Source organism: Solea senegalensis, linkage group LG12 (genome assembly GCF_019176455.1).
Source record: "Solea senegalensis isolate Sse05_10M linkage group LG12, IFAPA_SoseM_1, whole genome shotgun sequence".
Classification (NCBI taxonomy): Eukaryota; Metazoa; Chordata; class Actinopteri; order Pleuronectiformes; family Soleidae; genus Solea; species Solea senegalensis.
The window spans coordinates 10,610,212-10,629,957 of NC_058032.1; the positions used below are offsets into that span (position 1 = coordinate 10,610,212).

General features: G+C 41.1%; 4 protein-coding genes across 4 annotated transcripts in view; all 4 read right to left on the minus strand.

Annotated features, from left to right (window-relative positions):
- Positions 1-19,293, minus strand: part of LOC122778045 (protocadherin gamma-A11-like) — a 22,764-nt gene extending 3,471 nt beyond the window's left edge. The window contains exon 1 of the mRNA XM_044039610.1: positions 16,827-19,293. Within this exon, the coding sequence (XP_043895545.1) occupies positions 16,827-19,181 (2,355 nt within the window). The 5' untranslated portion in view covers positions 19,182-19,293. The remainder of the gene's footprint in view (positions 1-16,826) is intronic.
- Positions 1,091-3,597, minus strand: LOC122778741 (protocadherin beta-15-like). Its single transcript, XM_044040836.1, has one exon. It carries the CDS (start codon positions 3,518-3,520, stop codon positions 1,091-1,093), a length of 2,430 nt encoding a protein of 809 aa, XP_043896771.1. The 5' UTR covers positions 3,521-3,597.
- LOC122778742 (protocadherin gamma-A12-like) lies at positions 5,387-7,826 on the minus strand. The gene has a single exon (XM_044040837.1). It carries the CDS (start codon positions 7,799-7,801, stop codon positions 5,387-5,389), a length of 2,415 nt encoding a protein of 804 aa, XP_043896772.1. The 5' UTR covers positions 7,802-7,826.
- LOC122778743 (protocadherin beta-16-like) lies at positions 8,655-11,186 on the minus strand. Its single transcript, XM_044040838.1, has one exon. It carries the CDS (start codon positions 11,073-11,075, stop codon positions 8,655-8,657), a length of 2,421 nt encoding a protein of 806 aa, XP_043896773.1. The 5' UTR covers positions 11,076-11,186.
- Positions 19,294-19,746: the final 453 nt, after the last annotated feature.

Here is a 19,746-nt window from a genome sequence, read left to right on the forward strand (position 1 = left end):
AAAGGAACTAAAATAATTACGTTTTAGTTATTTTTTAGGGATTATTCGCAACATTATTTACAACATTATTCATTACAAATGCAATGCACTCACGTCTAGATCACCAGTGAGTGATAAGAAAAGCCACAACGACACATTTAACAGGAAGGAAAGACAACAACGTTTTGGGCAAAGTCATTTCATTAAGAGCTCAATATGAAATCATTATAATGGCCTAAATATATATCCTCAGCATAATTATAGATTATAGGTAATGTCTTCAGCAAATATGTTTCAGCACCACGGACAGCGATGAGAGTAGTACTGAAATTATCTACATTAGTGCAAACGTCACAGTAGAAAAAAAAATCGAGAATCAAAATTTAAGGGCGTAGAAAGAACAATATAGATATCAGCAAAATGTCCGTAACTATTAACAGTACAAGTTACTGTCCGAACACAAGCACAATCTGATCACCACGTGACATGATAAGATTCAATTGTTGATACAAAAGTATTAATGTGTCAGCTGCATTTTACCATTGTATCTTGTCATGTGCTGCCAATTTTGACGACAGGTCTATTAAACTAGGCACGTGGTCTATAAACCGGGGTTTATCCCCCTCCAAAAACATCCCTGATCAGTCAATGGGATTTTTACTCAGCATGTCCTGTTGAAATCGAATTTCTGAAGTAGAAATGAAAGCAGAAAAGACTATACTAGTACCATGATTATTATGATGATTATTGATATCTCACCTTAGTGTACAATATTGTATGAGACAAATTTACCATCACGTGTAAAGACTAAACAAACACACCGTACAGTGCACGTGTTTTCATGATGAATCCAAACCATAACTAAACTGTACTATGGTCTTATTTCGTGTCCCAGACCACTGTTGTAACAATCAAGTTCAGTGATGGAGAGGAGAGAAAATTAGTTTTGTGACTAAAGAGAAAGAAAAAACTTAGAAAACTATGTTGAATAACTTGATCATAACGACATATAATGTGAGCTGCTGAGTAAAAAGAAATCAAACTTAGTTCTTCTAGATTTGGCATACACCACCGTTGAAAACGTGAACAACAATCCAAAGATTAGCAAAGATTACATAAAATGTTGACAAGAAGCTTCAAATGCCCCTACCTCGACAGAGTCCTCAAAGTCTTCAAACGGATCAGCAAAGTCACTGGGACTTTTCCTTATAGTCTGGTCAGCAGGCAGTGTGTTGTCATTGTAAGATGTCACAAACTTAAAGTCACTCGTTCGAGAACCTGTTGTCAGGTAGGCGTCGTAATTGTAAGTGCTGCGTAAAGTTCCTGTGCCGTCAACATCTGCGTAATTAGGAGGGAGATAGGCGCTGGGGATGGCGACTGCTCCGTCAAACAACAGTCTGGGCTTTCTCCTGCGACAAAACCTCACACCCAGGATGATGATGATGAAGGTCAAGAAAAACGTGGACACAGAGACGAGGGCGATGATCAGATAAGAGGTCAGTTTGGAATTCTCATCATAAGAAATGTCCTTCAGTTCTGTCACCTCAGCCAAGTTATCAGAAATAATTAAATACATGGAGCAGGTGGCAGAGAGAGAGGGCTGTCCGTTATCTTTCACCGCAACAATAAGGTTCTGTTTCATGCTGTCAGATTCTGAAATGTCCCGCTGTGTCCTGATCTCTCCACTGTGGACACCTATAGTGAAAAGTCCGGGGTCAGTGGATGTAACTATATGATAGGACAGCCAGGCGTTCTGTCCGGAGTCCGCGTCCACTGCTATCACTTTGGACACCAGAGAGCCTCCGTGTGCAGCTTTGGGGACCAGCTCAGTCATGAAGGAGTTGCCCTCGAGAGCGGGATACAGTATCTGAGGAGAGTTGTCGTTCACATCAGATATGAAGACACTGACGGTCACGTTACTGCTGAGTGGAGGAGAACCGTTGTCTCTGGCCATCACCTGGACTTTAAAGTTCCTCAACTGTTCATAATCAAACGATCTCACAGCGTGGATCACCCCCGTGTCTCCGTTCACTGATACATAGGAGGACACCGGGGCACCGTTCACCTCACCAGGTAACAGAGAATAAATCACTGTACCGTTTTGTCTCCAGTCGGGGTCTCGAGCAGTAACGGAACATAAAGTGGAGCCAGGTTTGTTATTTTCAGTCACATATGCGCTGTAGGACTGTTCCTCAAACACAGGTGGGTTGTCGTTGATGTCAGCTACAGATAACTGAATAGTTTTAGAGGAGGACAGAGGTGGAGAGCCCTCGTCAGTGGCACTGATTGTAATGTTGTAATCAGACTCTAGTTCACGGTCCAGTTGTCCTGTGGTCACCAGAGAATAATAGTTTTTAATAGAAGGAACTAACTTAAAGGGGACATTTTGCTGAATCGAGCAGTGGACTTGTTTATTATATTCAGAGTCTCTGTCCTGCACGTTAATGAGGCCCACCTCTGTACCAGGTGTTACGTTCTCGGGTATTGGGTTGTACACCGACTTCAATGATATCACTGGAGCATTGTCATTCACATCAGTGATATCTATAATCACTTTAGCTTCTGAAGAGAGCCCATAACCATCTTTGGCTTCAACAAACACTTCGTATTTGTGTCCCTCTTCATAATCTATGTCACCTGTCACACTGATCTCTCCCGTTTTCTCATCCAGTGAAAAAATCTTTCTTGATTTATCAGACAGTCGACTGAATTCATAAGTGACCTCTCCATTAACACCTTCGTCTATATCTGATGCACTTACAGTCATAATTTTGGTTTTCATGGGTGAGTTTTCTGGTATTGTGGCTGTATATACGGCCTCAGTAAACACTGGGGCGTTATCGTTAGCATCAAGTACAATGACATGTATGATTACAGTCCCGGATCTCTGAGGAGAACCACCATCCACAGCCGTGAGCAATAATTTCATTTCCTGTTGATCCTCTCGGTCTAACTCCTGTTTTAAAACCAACTCACCATATTTCCTACCAGCACTTGTCGTCTGAATTCCGAACACAAAGTGAGGGTTTTGTTCTAAAATGTAGCTTTCAACAGAATTCTTGCCTATGTCTGCATCGTGGGCTGCATTCACGCGATACTTGGCTCCTCTCATGGTTGACTCTGTGATTTCCAGCTTCACTGTATCCTTCGGGAAAAGCGGTGCATTGTCGTTTATGTCCTGTACCTGCAGAGACAGCCGGTGTAACTCCAATGGATTCTCTAATAGCAGATCGAATTTAAAAACACACGAAGGATTTTCTCCACAATGCTCCTCTCTGTCGATTCGCTCTGCAACCAATAAATCTCCACTTTGAAGGTTAATTTCGCAATATTTCCCGTCGTTTCCCTCCATGTCAACACGCGCTTTGCGATGAGACAGTCTGTCCACCCCCAGCTTGAGATCTTTAGCAATATTTCCAATAACAGATCCGCGCTTCAGCTCCTCCTGTACAGAATAGCTCAGATCTCCGTGTGCGTACAGCACCATGACAAAGAAAAAGACAAATCCGCAGCCTGGAAAAATACACAGTCTGTCCATCATCCTAAAACAATGTCTTGTGTGATAATTTCCAATGTTTAAACGACGGTATTCGATCCGTGTATCTGCCTTATGATGAATTTGTCGATTTTGTTGAAGGCGGTATTAGGGTGGCCGATCCCAATAATGGAGGCTGTGCAAAGCAGACTCAACAAAAGACTCCATTGCTGGTATATACTGACACCGTGAGTTTAGATTAAACATAGCAGTTTTACAGAGGTGATGTGACTCTTCATGACTTGAATATTTAAATAAATAAACCCTTCAATGTGATAAAGGGGACTGTATCTAGGCATTCTATATATCTACTTATTTTCCTTTTATCATAGTGGTCTGCAGAATAGGGCGTCTCCTTCCAAAACAGTCTACCTCTAGCCTTTATTAGCGATACCACCAAAACGGCATTCACTAAATGTAAATATCTGACAGTAGCTGAAAGCTAAAAAACGCAACAAATATATATATATATATATATATGTGTGTGTGTGTGTGTGTGTGTGACATAATACTCTGCCTCCAACTTCAACTGAAAAGCACTTTTTTGAACAGGACAAAATGTAATCAGGGTCATATGTTGCATATAAACAAAAGAAAGAGCAGAAGGACAGTCTAAAATTCCCACTAAATAGTTAAACAAAAACGTTTTTAGATATAAAACCAAGTTTGAGAACGAAGATAATGGGGACAATATCATTATAAACAAACTATTAAAAAAATTAACTTGCTATAGATGCGCATGAAGCCAACAAATACTGTAGTCTCACTGACAACAATACAACTGATGCCAATGTCAATGCAGTTTCCCTTATTCTAATTTCTACTTCACCACAAAGTAAAACTCAAAGTCATAGCAGCTGATGTCAATTGTCACACAGCTCAATCAATACTGGCAAATTAAAAAGTAATATGGAATGTTTGAAAGGTGGACAATAGAATAAATTTGAAGTCGTCCATAAAAATAAAGGAGTATCTGCAAACTTCAGCACCATGGACAGATACCAAATGTAAAAGTTGAAGCAATTTGGCAAATACAGACAGAGAGATCCATGGTGGCTTCCATGGGGTTGATATACAGTATGTAAAGCTAAAACAAATTAATATGACAAAGGTCAAAGCTTGACACGACACAAACGATAGAGAGCATATGTCATCAAACTTAAGCATCAGTCTTGAAATGCATCACCAAAGTCAGTGGGACTTTTGCTCAGTACGGTCTGCAGCACGCAGTGTGTTGGCAGTGAGAGATGTCGAGGATATCCTGTTATCAGGTAAGTATCATAATCATGAAGTTCCAGTTCAAGGTCAGTATAATTAGGAGTGAGATAAGCGGAATGAATGGGCTCTCTCTAACAAAACATTCTCTACCTCGAGCTTCATCAATAGACAACTCTGACGGCAGAACTCACAGGAGTAATGTACCATTTATATTTGGTATTAAAGATGAGGGTGATGTAATTCCTCATAAAATAATAAATACAGTAAAAAAAAAGTGTAAAATAAGTGAAATGCCACTGATTTTCAAATCATTACCAATTTTAAATGAAATTTTTGTTTGGTTTCTCATTCATAAAAAGCAAAACTTACAATTAATGCGGTGGATGTTAATTGTCAAAGGGCAAATATTTTATCATACAAGACAAAGGGATGAAGTGAAAAGTTATTTGAAATAGCGTACACCGCAGCAGTGACCGCAGTTCAGAACCAAGGACAGAGACAAAACGTAATGAACAGACACTGGACACGTGCAAACGAAGAAAACAATCCAAATGTTGATGTTTATCATGCTAAATACTTGTTTAAACAAAACAAAGCAATGTGTGAAGCAGCAGACACATCACCTTAACCATGAAGTGCAAACAAATGTTTACATCAACCAAAGATGATACATGTTCCTACCTCGAGAGAAGAATCACAATCTCCAAACACATCAGCAAAGTCACTGGGACTTTTCCTCAGAGTCTGGTCAGCAGGCAGTGTGTTGTCATTGTAAGATGTCACAAACTTAAAGTCACTCGTTCTAGAACCTGTTGTCAGGTAGGCGTCATAATTGTAAGTGCTGCGTAAAGTTCCTGTGCCGTCAACATCTGCGTAATTAGGAGGGAGATAAGCGCTGGGGATGGCGACTGCTCCGTCAAACAACAGTCTGGGCTTTCTCCTGCGACAAAACCTCACACCCATGATGATGATGATGAAGGTCAGGAAAAAAGTGGACACAGACACCAGTGCGACGATCAGATAAGATGTCAGTTTGGAATTCTTCTCATCATAAGAAATGTCCTTCAGTTCTGTCACCTCAGCCAAGTTATCAGAAATAATTAAATACATGGAGCAGGTGGCAGAGAGAGAGGGCTGTCCGTTATCTTTCACCGCAACAATAAGATTCTGTTTCATGCTGTCAGACTCTGAAATGTCCCGCTGTGTCCTGATCTCTCCACTGTGGACACCTATAGTGAAAAGTCCCGGGTCAGTGGATGTAACTATACGATAGGAGAGCCAGGCGTTCTGTCCGGAGTCCGCGTCCACTGCTATCACTTTGGACACCAGAGAGCCTCCGTGCGCAGCTTTGGGGACCAGCTCAGTCATGAAGGAGTTGCCCTCGAGGGCGGGATACAGTATCTGAGGAGAGTTGTCGTTCACATCAGATATGAAGACACTGACGGTCACGTTACTGCTGAGTGGAGGAGAACCGTTGTCTCTGGCCATCACCTGGACTTTAAAGTTCCTCAACTGTTCATAATCAAACGACCTCACAGCGTGGATCACCCCCGTGTCTCCGTTCACTGACACATAGGAGGACACCGGGGCACCGTTCACCTCACCAGGTAACAGAGAATAAATCACTGTACCGTTTTGTCTCCAGTCGGGGTCTCGAGCAGTAACGGAACATAAAGTGGAGCCAGGTTTGTTATTTTCAGTCACATATGCGCTGTAGGACTGTTCCTCAAACACAGGTGGGTTGTCGTTGATGTCAGCTACAGATAACTGAACAGTTTTAGAGGAGGACAGAGGTGGAGAGCCCTCGTCAGTGGCACTGATTGTAATGTTGTAATCAGACACTAGTTCACGGTCCAATTGTCCTGTTGTCACCAGAGAATAATAGTTTTTAATAGAAGGAACTAACTTAAAGGGGACATTTTGCTGAATGGTGCAACGAACCTGTCTGTTTTTCTCTGAATCTCTGTCCTGCACGTTAATGATTCCCACCTCTGTACCAGGTGTCACGTTCTCAGGTATGGGGTTAGTCAGTGATTTCAGATATATGACTGGGGCGTTATCATTTATATCAGATATAGCAATGATTACTTTGGCAAAAGAGGTTAAGCCCAAACCATCTTTTGCAGTGACACGCAGTTCAAACGATGATGCCGTTTCAAAATCGACAGGTGCCATTAATTTGATATCACCTGTTTTATGATCTATATTAAACACCGACCGTAAATCCTCCGTAATGTGTCCAAAATCGTATGCAACTTCTCCATTGATTCCCTCGTCTGCATCCGTAGCACTCACTGTTAGCACAACAGTACCCAGTGGAGCGTTTTCAGGCAGACTGGCTTTAAAAACAGTCTGGCTAAAAGCTGGGACGTTATCGTTTGCATCCAGCACAGTAATATGAATGACCGCAGTACCTGACCTTTGAGGAGAACCTCCATCCACAGCTGCCAGTAGTAGATTGATTTCTTTCAAATGTTCACGGTCTAGTTCTTTGTTTAGCACAAGTTCCACAGAATTTGCTGCAACGCCCAGAATAAAATGATCATTCCTTTGCAGATTGTACGTCTGAACCGAGTATTTGCCTATATCTGCATCATGTGCTTCTTCTATAGGAAAACGGGCACCCTTTGCTGTGGATTCACGTATATCTATATGGATCAGTTCTGTATTAAATTGCGGAGGGTTATCGTTTATATCCTGGACATGCAGATTGATTCGATGCAGTTCTAGTGGATTCTCTAACATGAGCTCTTGTTTTAAAGCGCAAGATGCTTTGTCTCCACACAGGCCTTCTCTGTCAATCCTTTCGGCAACAATAAGATCCCCGTTCCGGTTTATGTCACAGAAACGCTTGTCGCTTCCATCAGTATCAATGCGAGCCTTTCTAGCGGATAGTGTACCTGTATCAAGGCCCAAGTCTTTGGCGATATTTCCAATCAATGACCCACGTCTCATCTCCTCCGGAAAAGAATAGCTTACATCTCCATTTGCAAAACGCAAAGAAAGCAGCAGCAATGTAACGGCACAGCTTCGTGACGTAAACCAAGCGACAGCTGCCATCATGATCATCTGAAGAAATAATCGTTTCCAAGTGAACGCACAGAAAAACAGTCAGAACTTAAGATTTAAAACAAAGTAGATATGATAAAAGAGCGAGTCCGTCTACCTCTCAACTGCAATGCTTGAAGCCAAACTAATGGTCGACAACAGTGGGTGGATACTGACATATACTGGCACACTATTAGCCTACAGCTGGTGGACAGCGACCTCTTGAGTATAGTCTACATACTGGATTATGTCTGATTGCAGGATGTGTGCATGTACAAACTGAAAAGGTGTGGGGAAATTACAAATATATGCCAGCGCTTTAAAAAGGAATGCTGCAGAAGAAAAGTTTGGGACGTGTAAAGATGACCGAACATTATAAGCAACATAACAAAAAACAAATATGACCTGTACACCTCTGAATATAATGATAAATTGACGTGGAGAAGAAAAAAAAAGATCGCTAAGAAAGTGACAAAATGTTTGCTGTAAAACCGAAGGTCCCAACAATAACCACAACACAACTTCAATTGCAACTTAAACCAACATTTAAGGAATAGACCATGAGTTAAAAACGAAACAAAATCCTTAAGACCTAGAACTGATGACGAAAACATTGCAATAATTGTAAAAGCATCTTCAAATGTGTGTATATCTCTTTTGATAATGTTTCTCAGACCAAAATGTAGTTATCTGGGAAAAATCAGGACATTTGTATGACAAATGTGTATATATATATATATATATATATATATATATATATATACATATATATATATATATGTGTACTGTACAAAAATAAACGTAGTTTTCATCCATTATTAATGTGATACTAGCAGTCACAAATCAGATTTTTTTTACCTGTTTAAATTATGTGTCAAACGACTGATGATCTTACCTCAGGAGAAGCGTTACCGTCTCCAAACACATCAGCAAAGTCACTGGGACTTTTCCTCAAAGTCTGGTCAGCAGGTAGTGTGTTGTCATTGTAAGATGTCACAAACTTAAAGTCACTGGTTCTAGAACCTGTTGTCAGGTAGGCGTCATAATTGTAATTGCTGCGTAAAGTTCCTGTGCCGTCAACATCTGCGTAATTAGGAGGGAGATAAGCGCTTGGGATGGCGACTGCTCCGTCAAACAACAGTCTGGGCTTTCTCCTGCGACAAAACCTCACGCCCAGGATGATGATAATGAAGGTCAGGAAAAAGGTGGACACAGAGACAAGGGCGATGATCAGATAAGAAGTCATTTTGGAATACTTCTCGTCATAAGAAATGTCCTTCAGTTCTGTCACCTCAGCCAAGTTATCAGAAATAATTAAATACATGGAGCAGGTGGCAGAGAGAGAGGGCTGTCCGTTATCTTTCACCGCAACAATAAGGTTCTGTTTCATGATATCAGATTCTGAAATATCCCGCTGTGTCCTGATTTCTCCACTGTGGACACCTATAGTGAAAAGTCCCGGGTCAGTGGATGTAACTATACGATAGGACAGCCAGGCGTTCTGTCCAGAGTCCGCGTCCACTGCTATCACTTTGGACACCAGAGAGCCTCCGTGTGCAGCTTTGGGGACCAGCTCAGTCATGAAGGAGTTGCCCTCGAGGGCGGGATACAGTATCTGAGGAGAGTTGTCGTTCACATCAGATATGAAGACACTGACGGTCACGTTACTGCTGAGTGGAGGAGAACCGTTGTCTCTGGCCATCACCTGGACTTTAAAGTTCCTCAACTGTTCATAATCAAACGATCTCACAGCGTGGATCATACCCGTGTCTCCGTTCACCGACACATAGGAGGACACCGGGGCACCGTTGACCTCACCAGGTAACAGAGAATAAATCACTGTACCGTTTTGTCTCCAGTCGGAGTCTCGAGCAGTAACGGAACATAAAGTGGAGCCAGATTTGTTATTTTCAGTCACATATGCGCTGTAGGACTGTTCCTCAAACACAGGTGGGTTGTCGTTGATGTCAGCTACAGATAACTGAACAGTTTTAGAGGAGGACAGAGGTGGAGAGCCCTCGTCAGTGGCACTGATTGTAATGTTGTAAGCAGACACTAGTTCACGGTCTAGTTGTCCTGTGGTCACCATAGAATAATAGTTCTTAATAGAAGGAACTAACTTAAAAGGGACATTTTGCTGAATGGAGCAGCGGACCTGTCCGTTGGACTCTGAGTCTCGGTCCTGCACGTTAATGATTCCCACCTCTGAACCAGGTAAGGCGTCTTCTGGTATGGGATTTGTCAGTGACTTAATGAGGGTAAAAGGCGCGTTGTCGTTAACATCTGTAACGTCAACAATTAATGTACATGATGAAACTAATCCAAGACCATCCTTAGCTGTAATTTGCAATTCATAGACCGACAACTCCTCATAATCTATTGGCCCACTGACTTTCACCTCCCCGGTTGTCTGATCAAGAGAAAACACGTTATTATTATCATCAGAAATGTGATCAAATTCGTAAGTCACATCTCCATTGACTCCTTCATCTGCATCAGTCGCGCTCACAGTGACCACTACAGTATCTACAGGAGAGTTTTCAGGCAGACTGGCTTTATAAACGGTCTGGCTAAACACTGGGGCGTTATCATTAGCATCCAGCACAGTGACGTGAACGACTGTAGTGCCTGATCTCTGAGGTGCGCCTCCGTCTGTTGCCTCAAGAACAATCTTTAGTTCTTGCTGTTGTTCTCTATCCAGTTCCTTCTCTAAAACCAACTCACTGTATTTTCCTCCTCCGCTTTTCGTGACCACATTCAGTCTGAAGTTGTCATTTGCTTCGATTCTGTAGCCCTGGATGGCATTTTGACCTACATCTGCATCATGGGCCTCATCTAAACGATAGAGACTTCCTTTAATGGCTGATTCTCTGATTTCAAATTTGATTATGCTCTTTTTAAACTGTGGTGAATTATCATTGATATCTTGCACATGGATATTAATGCGGTGTAATTCTAAAGGATTCTCTAAAACAAGCTCCTGCTTTAAAAGGCATGATGCCCTTTTGCCACAAAGCCCCTCTCTGTCAATCCTGTCAGCAACAACGATATCTCCAGTGCTCAAAATAATTTCACAATACCGTTTACTGTTCCCGTCTGCATCAATGCGAGCCTTTCTAGTAGACAGTTTGTCCACCTCGAGTCCGATGTCTTTGACTATATTTCCAATAACTGAGCCTCGTTTCATCTCTTCTGGGAAAGAATAAGACACGTCTCCATGGACGGATTGCAGCGACAAAAGAAATACTCCCAAGAAGGCAACAAGGCCGAAAACGGTAAATGCTTTACGTCCCATGTCCCAGGGAGACGAATGCCACCAAACCAAATGAGACGTACCAATTAAAAATATCCAGCAAAGCGCACTGCTCTTCAGATAACGTGTGCACCAGGATTACAAATGCTGCGATTTCCCAGCTTTCCGCAGCGAACAATTGTGAGGTGGAGACGTCCAAGCTTTAAGGTTAACCTTAGCAACATTATGTAAAGCTAGCAGACAGCGACACTGTGAGCAAAGTGTGGGTATTACAACATATATAAGTGATTGATTCTTCCAATAATATTATTATGAGAAGAAAGATATTAAAATAAATAAAAGGAAAAAAAGTCCAGGTAATGGTTTGCATGACAGAAGAGAAGAAAACATCCAGAGATTGTACCATCTGTAACAAATACCACTTTGTTGGCTATTTTCACCCTCAAACTTCATTTATACACAACATAGACAAAAGGGGAATGTGTAATAGTAGGGATGATTCAGCACCATGGATAGCTCCTAACTAAACCATCAAGCAGGGCCCGGGTCATAGGACAACTAAACAAAAAATAAATAAAAACATAAACAGCAACAACGCCAAAATGATAATGCTTCTAAATATGATTAAATACTTAATGTATCAAGAAATTTTAAACTATTTTTGAGAAAAATGTCGGTTATTTGGCTAAACTAAATGACAATACGAGTAATGAAGAAAGGAAGCACAAGCTAGGCCAATATAAAAAGGCTTACATGTATGGCATCTTCATATATTTGATACAGTTCAATTAAGTTTTCCTTAAAACACAAGGCAATGTGTGACTGTAAAATCTATACCGAACATAAATAAGACCCTGCTAACTGGCATTTATCTCATATGCATTTGAAATAAGTTGATAGACGGATTTGTATTGACGTATCACGTTTAAGTAAACATCTCAAACCGGTATATACATTTCTTAAAAAGCAAACAAGGGGGGAAACATGGGAATCGTGTTTGAACATGTTTTGTGAGACCATGCATTGAGAAACATTTACATTCAACTAAAACATAGATTGTCAGTTTGAGTCTTCCTTTGGATACAGGGGCTGCTGATGTAAGTAGTTGAACTAATTATGATATAATTACAGGATTAATATGGCTAAAAATTGCTGATTTAAGAAACTGCATTTTACAATATTTTGGGTAAGAAACAAAAAACAGTATCAGTAACATCTTACACTACAATAACAATTTGGTAATAATGTAGTAGGGAAGTAATATTATGGTAAAATTTTGTATTTGATGCCATTTCCAGATTGGTTATAATAGCGTGTGTGTCTGTGTGTCTAATATGGAGATCAGATTAGAGAAATGCATTTATTTTCAATGTAACATTCAGGTTATAGTTGTGTAATGAAAATGACGTTAAGCTACCAGCAGTGTAAGATGAAGATGGTTTCAAATCCAAGGGGATAATTAAATAACATGAAGAAGAATTCTTAAGATATGACTAAAAAAAATTCTAGCAATAAGAAAGGCGAGCATGAAATACAACTGCATCAAATCCTTAGTATAAAACATGCACCCTCCCTCATGTCCTACAAACTTTTTCCATTGTTAATCTATTGATCAGTGACCACGATCATAAGGCGATATCACCATGACAACACTGTTTTTTTTTTTTTTTTACAATACTAACACCATGTTGTTAGGATATTGCAGTGTCTAATACTGTATGTGGCTATAGTATTATTGCACTGGCCTAATATTTGACTTAAATTTGATAATACATGTTCCTACCTCGACAGAAGAATCACAATCTCCAAAAACGTCAGCAAAGTCACTGGAACTTTTCCTCAGAGTCTGGTCAGCAGGCAGTGTGTTGTCATTGTAAGATGTCACAAACTTAAAGTCACTCGTTCTAGAACCTGTTGTCAGGTAGGCGTCATAATTGTAAGTGCTGCGTAAAGTTCCTGTGCCGTCAACATCTGCGTAATTAGGAGGGAGATAAGCGCTGGGGATGGCGACTGCTCCGTCAAACAACAGTCTGGGCTTTCTCCTGCGACAAAACCTCACACCCAGGATGATGATGATGAAGGTCAGGAAAAAAGTGGACACAGACACCAGTGCGACGATCAGATAAGATGTCAGTTTGGAATTCTTCTCATCATAAGAAATGTCCTTCAGTTCTGTCACCTCAGCCAAGTTATCAGAAATAATTAAATACATGGAGCAGGTGGCAGAGAGAGAGGGCTGTCCGTTATCTTTCACCGCAACAATAAGATTCTGTTTCATGCTGTCAGACTCTGAAATGTCCCGCTGTGTCCTGATCTCTCCACTGTGGACACCTATAGTGAAAAGTCCCGGGTCAGTGGATGTAACTATACGATAGGAGAGCCAGGCGTTCTGTCCGGAGTCCGCGTCCACTGCTATCACTTTGGACACCAGAGAGCCTCCGTGCGCAGCTTTGGGGACCAGCTCAGTCATGAAGGAGTTGCCCTCGAGGGCGGGATACAGTATCTGAGGACAGTTGTCGTTCACATCAGATATGAAGACACCGACGGTCACGTTACTGCTGAGCGGAGGAGAACCGTTGTCTCTGGCCATCACCTGGACTTTAAAGTTCCTCAATTGTTCATAATCAAATGACCTCACAGCGTGGATCATCCCCGTGTCTCCGTTCACTGACACATAGGAGGACACCGGGGCACCGTTCACCTCGCCAGGTAACAGAGAATAAATCACTGTACCGTTTTGTCGCCAGTCGGGGTCTCGAGCAGTAACGGAACATAAAGTGGAGCCAGGTTTGTTATTTTCAGTCACATATGCGCTGTAGGACTGTTCCTCAAACACAGGTGGGTTGTCGTTGATGTCAGCTACAGATAACTGAACAGTTTTAGAGGAGAACAGAGGTGGAGAGCCCTCGTCAGTGGCACTGATTGTAATGTTGTAATCAGACTTAAGTTCACGGTCCAATTGTCCTGTGGTGACCAGAGAATAATAGTTTTTAATAGAAGGAACCAACTTAAATGGGACATTTTGCTGAATGGAGCAGCGGACATTCTGGTTATTATCCGAATCTTCATCCTGCACGTTAATAATGCCCACCTCTGTACCAGGTGGCACGTTCTCAGGTATAGAGTTGGTCAGAGACTTTAGGTTTATAACTGGAGAATTGTCATTTATGTCACTAATATCTATGATAACTTTAGCGTATGATGTTAGTCCTAAACCATCCTTGGCTTGCACTCTCATTTGAAAAGAATTCATTTCTTCAAAGTCAATCAAAGTGGATACGGTAATTGTTCCCTTTTTAGGGTCTATTGAAAAAACATTTATGTCGTCGTCAGACACGTGACCAAACTGATATGTCACATCTCCATTCACTCCTTCATCTGCATCAGTAGCACTGACAGTAATCACTACAGTATCAGGAGGAGAGTTTTCAGGCAGACTGGCTTTATAAACGGCCTGACTAAAAACTGGGGCGTTATCATTAGCATCCAGCACAGTGACGTGTATGACTACGGTACCAGATCTCTGAGGAGAACCACCATCCAAAGCCGTTAGAAGCAAATTCATCTCGTTTAGTTTCTCTCGATCGAGTTTATTTTCTAAAACCAGTTCAACCTTGTTACTATCAACAGCGAGAATAAAATGGTCATTCTTTTGTAGGCTGTATCTTTGAACGGCATTTTGACCTATATCTGCGTCATGGGCCTCCTCAATGGAGAAGCGATTACCCTTCTCAGCTGACTCTCTTATTTCCATCTCAATTAAATTATTTTTGAATTTTGGCGAGTTATCATTTACATCTTGAATATGAAGACTTACACGATGAAGCTCCAAAGGGTTTTCTAACACTAGATCCGCTTTCAAAACGCACGATTTTTTTTTGCCACAAAGGCTTTCTCTGTCGATTCTCTCCGATGTGATCAAATCTCCGGTGGTCAGACTCATGTCACAGTACCGCTTTTGTGTCCCCTCAACATCAGCACGCGCATTTCGGAAAGACAATGTCCTCAAATCAATACTGAGATCCTTCGCTATATTTCCAAAAACATATCCTCGTTTCATTTCTTCTGGAACAGAATAACTCAGGTCTCCATCAACGACGTGCAGCATCAAAATAAAATAAACGAAGCAGAAAATCAGAGGATGCGCTGAAAATCCTTTGTCTCCCATCCTCAAACAAAACGGATCCTCAAGGTTGATCAGTTTCACAATCGAGGCGAAACGATTACTTAATCCAAAAAGAGTAAAACAAACCCAACACTACACCAACGTGTGCAAAGAACATGCCTACGGATACAACAGATTATCTGGAAAAGAAAAAAAATTCAACTATGAATGCGGGACTGGGTGGAGTGGTGATTGCACATTTTCTGTCAACCGACAGCGACACCATGAGTACATTTTCATCTTCACACGTGTATGCTTGGAAACATTTAACACAACGACCAAAGAGCTACTCCTAGCCTCAGTACATCACCAGTTAATTATGTGACAATGAAAAGCCTTAATGAAACTGATAACACGAAGAATAAAGATTACAAAATACATATTTTGGTTTCAGGGCTTGCTCAAAAACAATCCATCATGATGACGTCTATGTCTACAAAGGTTTAAGATCAATAATGATAGCACATAATAGAGTATGCAGACTATTTCCTTAATTGAAGGTACACATTTTACACATATAGGTAAACAATTTCAAATGATAAGGAAGTGATAATACAAAACACATTTCTGCAAAATGTGTAAAAACAGGAAAGGTCCCCGTCTTGTACAGAATTAGCTTGTGTGATCGACATTATTTTGCATATTCCAAAAATTGTCATTGCACCTGTAATATATCAGCAGCAGTTTGCAATTTTAGCTCGTCACGTGGAGCCAGTTTTAACTATGAGTAGCTCTACACTGTAGTCCAGAAGTTCGAAAGCGGGAATAATCCCCATGAAAGATAGTATCAAGACAATCATTTATAATTATACATATTTTATAATGAAACATAATTGATTGCGAATCATTATAAATCAATTTAAATTACTATTTTATTCAGGGTTACTAATAAATATGGATTGTATTATTCGCAGTACTACAATAATTGCAGCAGTAGTAGTAGTCGTAATGGCATAAGAAAATTATAATGATGAACTTTTATATGGTAATTAATTATTCAAATTAAAACAACACATCCACTGTATTTTACACTTCTTCATGAACATTGGTTAAGCAACATGCGTGGGGGCTGGACGAATCTTTCTCGAGAAGACTAATATGTTCTAACCTAAAACCATGTACTGTAAATTATCAGTCTTGTCAGATTATGAGAAGGTAAACATAAATGGTTCACTTATTAAATAATACAAGAGACAGAATCAGCCATAGAAGCAGTAGATATAGAGTAAGTCACAGCCACTTGATCATTAAAATGTGTGTGTGTGTGTGTGTGTGTGTGTGTGTGTTGGTGATGCGAGATAAGTATACAAAATTGAGGCATTTAAAAAAACATCCATCCATTTTCAGCCGTGATATCCTCCATCTGAAGGTCGCGGGGTTAATGTGCCAATTTCATATGACATAAGGCGATAGGCGGGTTACCCCACGGACAAATCCCTTTTTGGAAAACACACATTTCAAGTGACTAATGCATTAACCAAAAATGTATCACAAACGTGGAAACAAAGGCTTTGAATTTAAGACTGGGGAACAAGCGAAAAGGAGGAAAACAAGAGCAAAATACAGCACCTAAGACAAAAAGTTTTAAAAGCCCCTACCTCTACAGAGACCCCCAAGTCTCCAAACACATCAGCAAAGTCACTGGGACTTTTCCTCAGAGTCTGGTCAGCAGGCAGTGTGTTGTCGTTGTAAGATGTCACAAACTTAAAGTCACTGGTTCTAGATCCTGTTGTCAGGTAGGCGTCATAATTGTAATTGCTGCGTAAAGTTCCTGTGCCGTCAACATCTGCGTAATTAGGAGGGAGATAAGCGCTGGGGATGGCGACTGCTCCGTCAAACAACAGTCTGGGCTTTCTCCTGCGACAAAACCTCACACCCATAATAATGATGATGAAGGTCAAGAAAAAAGTGGACACAGAAACCAGCGCGATGATCAGATAAGAGGTCAGTTTGGAATTCTTCTCATCATAAGAAATGTCCTTAAGTTCTGTCACCTCAGCCAAGTTATCAGATATAATTAAATACATGGAGCAGGTGGCAGAGAGAGAGGGCTGTCCGTTATCTTTCACCGCAACAATAAGGTTCTGTTTCATGCTGTCAGATTCTGAAATGTCCCGCTGTGTCCTGATCTCTCCACTGTGGACACCAATTGTGAAAAGTCCCGAGTCAGTCGATGTAACTATATGATAGGACAGCCAGGCGTTCTGTCCAGAGTCCGCGTCCACTGCTATCACTTTGGACACCAGAGAGCCTCCGTGTGCAGCTTTGGGGACCAGCTCAGTCATGAAGGAGTTGCCCTCGAGGGCAGGATACAGTATCTGAGGAGAGTTGTCGTTCACATCAGATATGAAGACACTGACGGTCACGTTACTGCTGAGCGGAGGAGAACCGTTGTCTCTGGCCATCACCTGGACTTTAAAGTTCCTCAACTGTTCATAATCAAACGACCTCACAGCGTGGATCACCCCCGTGTCTCCGTTCACTGACACATAGGAGGACACCGGGGCACCGTTCACCTCACCAGGTAACAGAGAATAAATCACTGTACCGTTTTGTCTCCAGTCGGGGTCTCGAGCAGTAACGGAACATAAAGTGGAGCCAGGTTTGTTATTTTCAGTCACATATGCGCTGTAGGACTGTTCCTCAAACACAGGTGGGTTGTCGTTGATGTCAGCTACAGATAACTGAACAGTTTTAGAGGAGGACAGAGGTGGAGAGCCCTCGTCAGTGGCACTGATTGTAACGTTGTAATCAGACACTAGTTCACGGTCCAGTTGTCCTGTGGTCACCATAGAATAATAGTTTTTAATAGAAGGAACTAACTTAAAGGGGACATTTTGCTGAATTGAGCAGTGGACCTGTTTGTTTTTCTCTGAGTCTCTGTCCTGTACGTTAATGATGCCCACCTCTGTACCAGGTGACGCGTTCTCGGGAATCGGGTTAGTCAGTGACTTCAGGTATATAACTGGAGCATTGTCATTCAGATCAGTAACATCTATTATAACTTGAGCATATGATGTTAGTCCTAAACCATCTTTAGCTTGCACTCTCATTTCAACCAAACTTGTTTCTTCAAAATCAATCAAACGATTTACTTTAATTCTTCCAGTTTTGGAATCAATAGTGAATGTATTTATTTCGTCGTCAGACATGTGACCAAATTGATATGTCACATCCCCATTTATTCCTTCATCTGCGTCAGTAGCACTGACAGTAATCACTAGAGTATCAGGAGGAGAGTTTTCAGGCAGACTGGCTTCATAAACGGCCTGGCTAAAAACTGGGGCGTTATCATTAGCATCCAGCACAGTGACGTGTATGACTACGGAACCTGATCTCTGAGGAGAACCACCATCCGAAGCTGTCAGAAGCAAATTCATCTCTTTTTCTTTCTCTCGATCAAGTGTATTCTCTAACACAAGTTCAACCTTGTTACTATCAACAGCGAGAATAAAGTTGTTGTTATTTTGCAGGCTGTACCTTTGAACCGCATTTTGACCTATATCTGCGTCATGGGCCTCCTCCATAGAGAAACGATTACCCTTGTCAGCTGACTCGCGTATTTCCACCTCAATCACATTTTCTCTAAATTTTGGCGAATTATCATTTACATCTTGTATATTCAGAATAGCACGATGAAGCTCCAGTGGGTTTTCTAACACCACATCTACTTTCAAAACGCACGATGGTTTCTTGCCACAAAGGCTTTCTCTGTCGATTCTCTCTGATGTGACCAAATCTCCGGTGGTCAGATTAATTTCACAGTACCGTTTTTGTGTCCCCTCAAAATCAGCACGGGCCTTTCGGGAAGACAAGGTCCTCAAATCAACACCGAGATCCTTCGCTATATTACCAATAACTGAGCCTCTTCTCATTTCCTCAGGAATAGAATAACGCAGGTCTCCGTGCACGATATGCAGCGTCAGAATAAAGCAAACGAAGTAGAAGATCAGAGGAACCGCTGAAAATCCTTTGTCTCCCATCCTGACACAAAACGGGTCCTTAGCCTGTTTAATTTCACAGTCACTGCGAAATAGGGTTGAAATCCAAAAAGAGTAAATAATCCAATATTCTACATCAATGTATGCAAAGAATATGTTCGTGGACACAACAGATCCTCTGGAAAAATCATGCAACTGATTACTGTTGTGGAGGGTGGAGTGGGAAGTGTCCTGTATACTTTCTGTCAACCAACAGCGACACCATGAGTATTTTGACATTGTAACACCTGTATGTTAAATAATGACAAAATCAAACAAAATATACTCAAAGGAACTGAAATATTTACGTTTTAGTTATTGTTTAGGGATTATTCGCAACATTATTTACAACATTATTCTTTACAAATGCAATGCACTCACGTCAAGATCACCAGTGAGTGATAAGAAAAGCCACAACGACACATTTAACAGGAAGGAAAGACAACAACGTTTTGGGCAAAGTCATTTCATTAAGAGCTCAATATGAAATCATTATAATGGCCTAAATATATATCCTCAGCATAATTATAGATTATAGGTAATGTCTTCAGCAAAGATAAATGTTTCA

Bases quoted from the DNA above. Each gene is read 5' to 3' on its own strand.
- LOC122778741 (XM_044040836.1), bottom strand. From the start codon at position 3,520: ATGATGGACAGACTGTGTATTTTTCCAGGCTGCGGATTTGTCTTTTTC.
- LOC122778742 (XM_044040837.1), bottom strand. From the start codon at position 7,801: ATGATCATGATGGCAGCTGTCGCTTGGTTTACGTCACGAAGCTGTGCC.
- LOC122778743 (XM_044040838.1), bottom strand. From the start codon at position 11,075: ATGGGACGTAAAGCATTTACCGTTTTCGGCCTTGTTGCCTTCTTGGGA.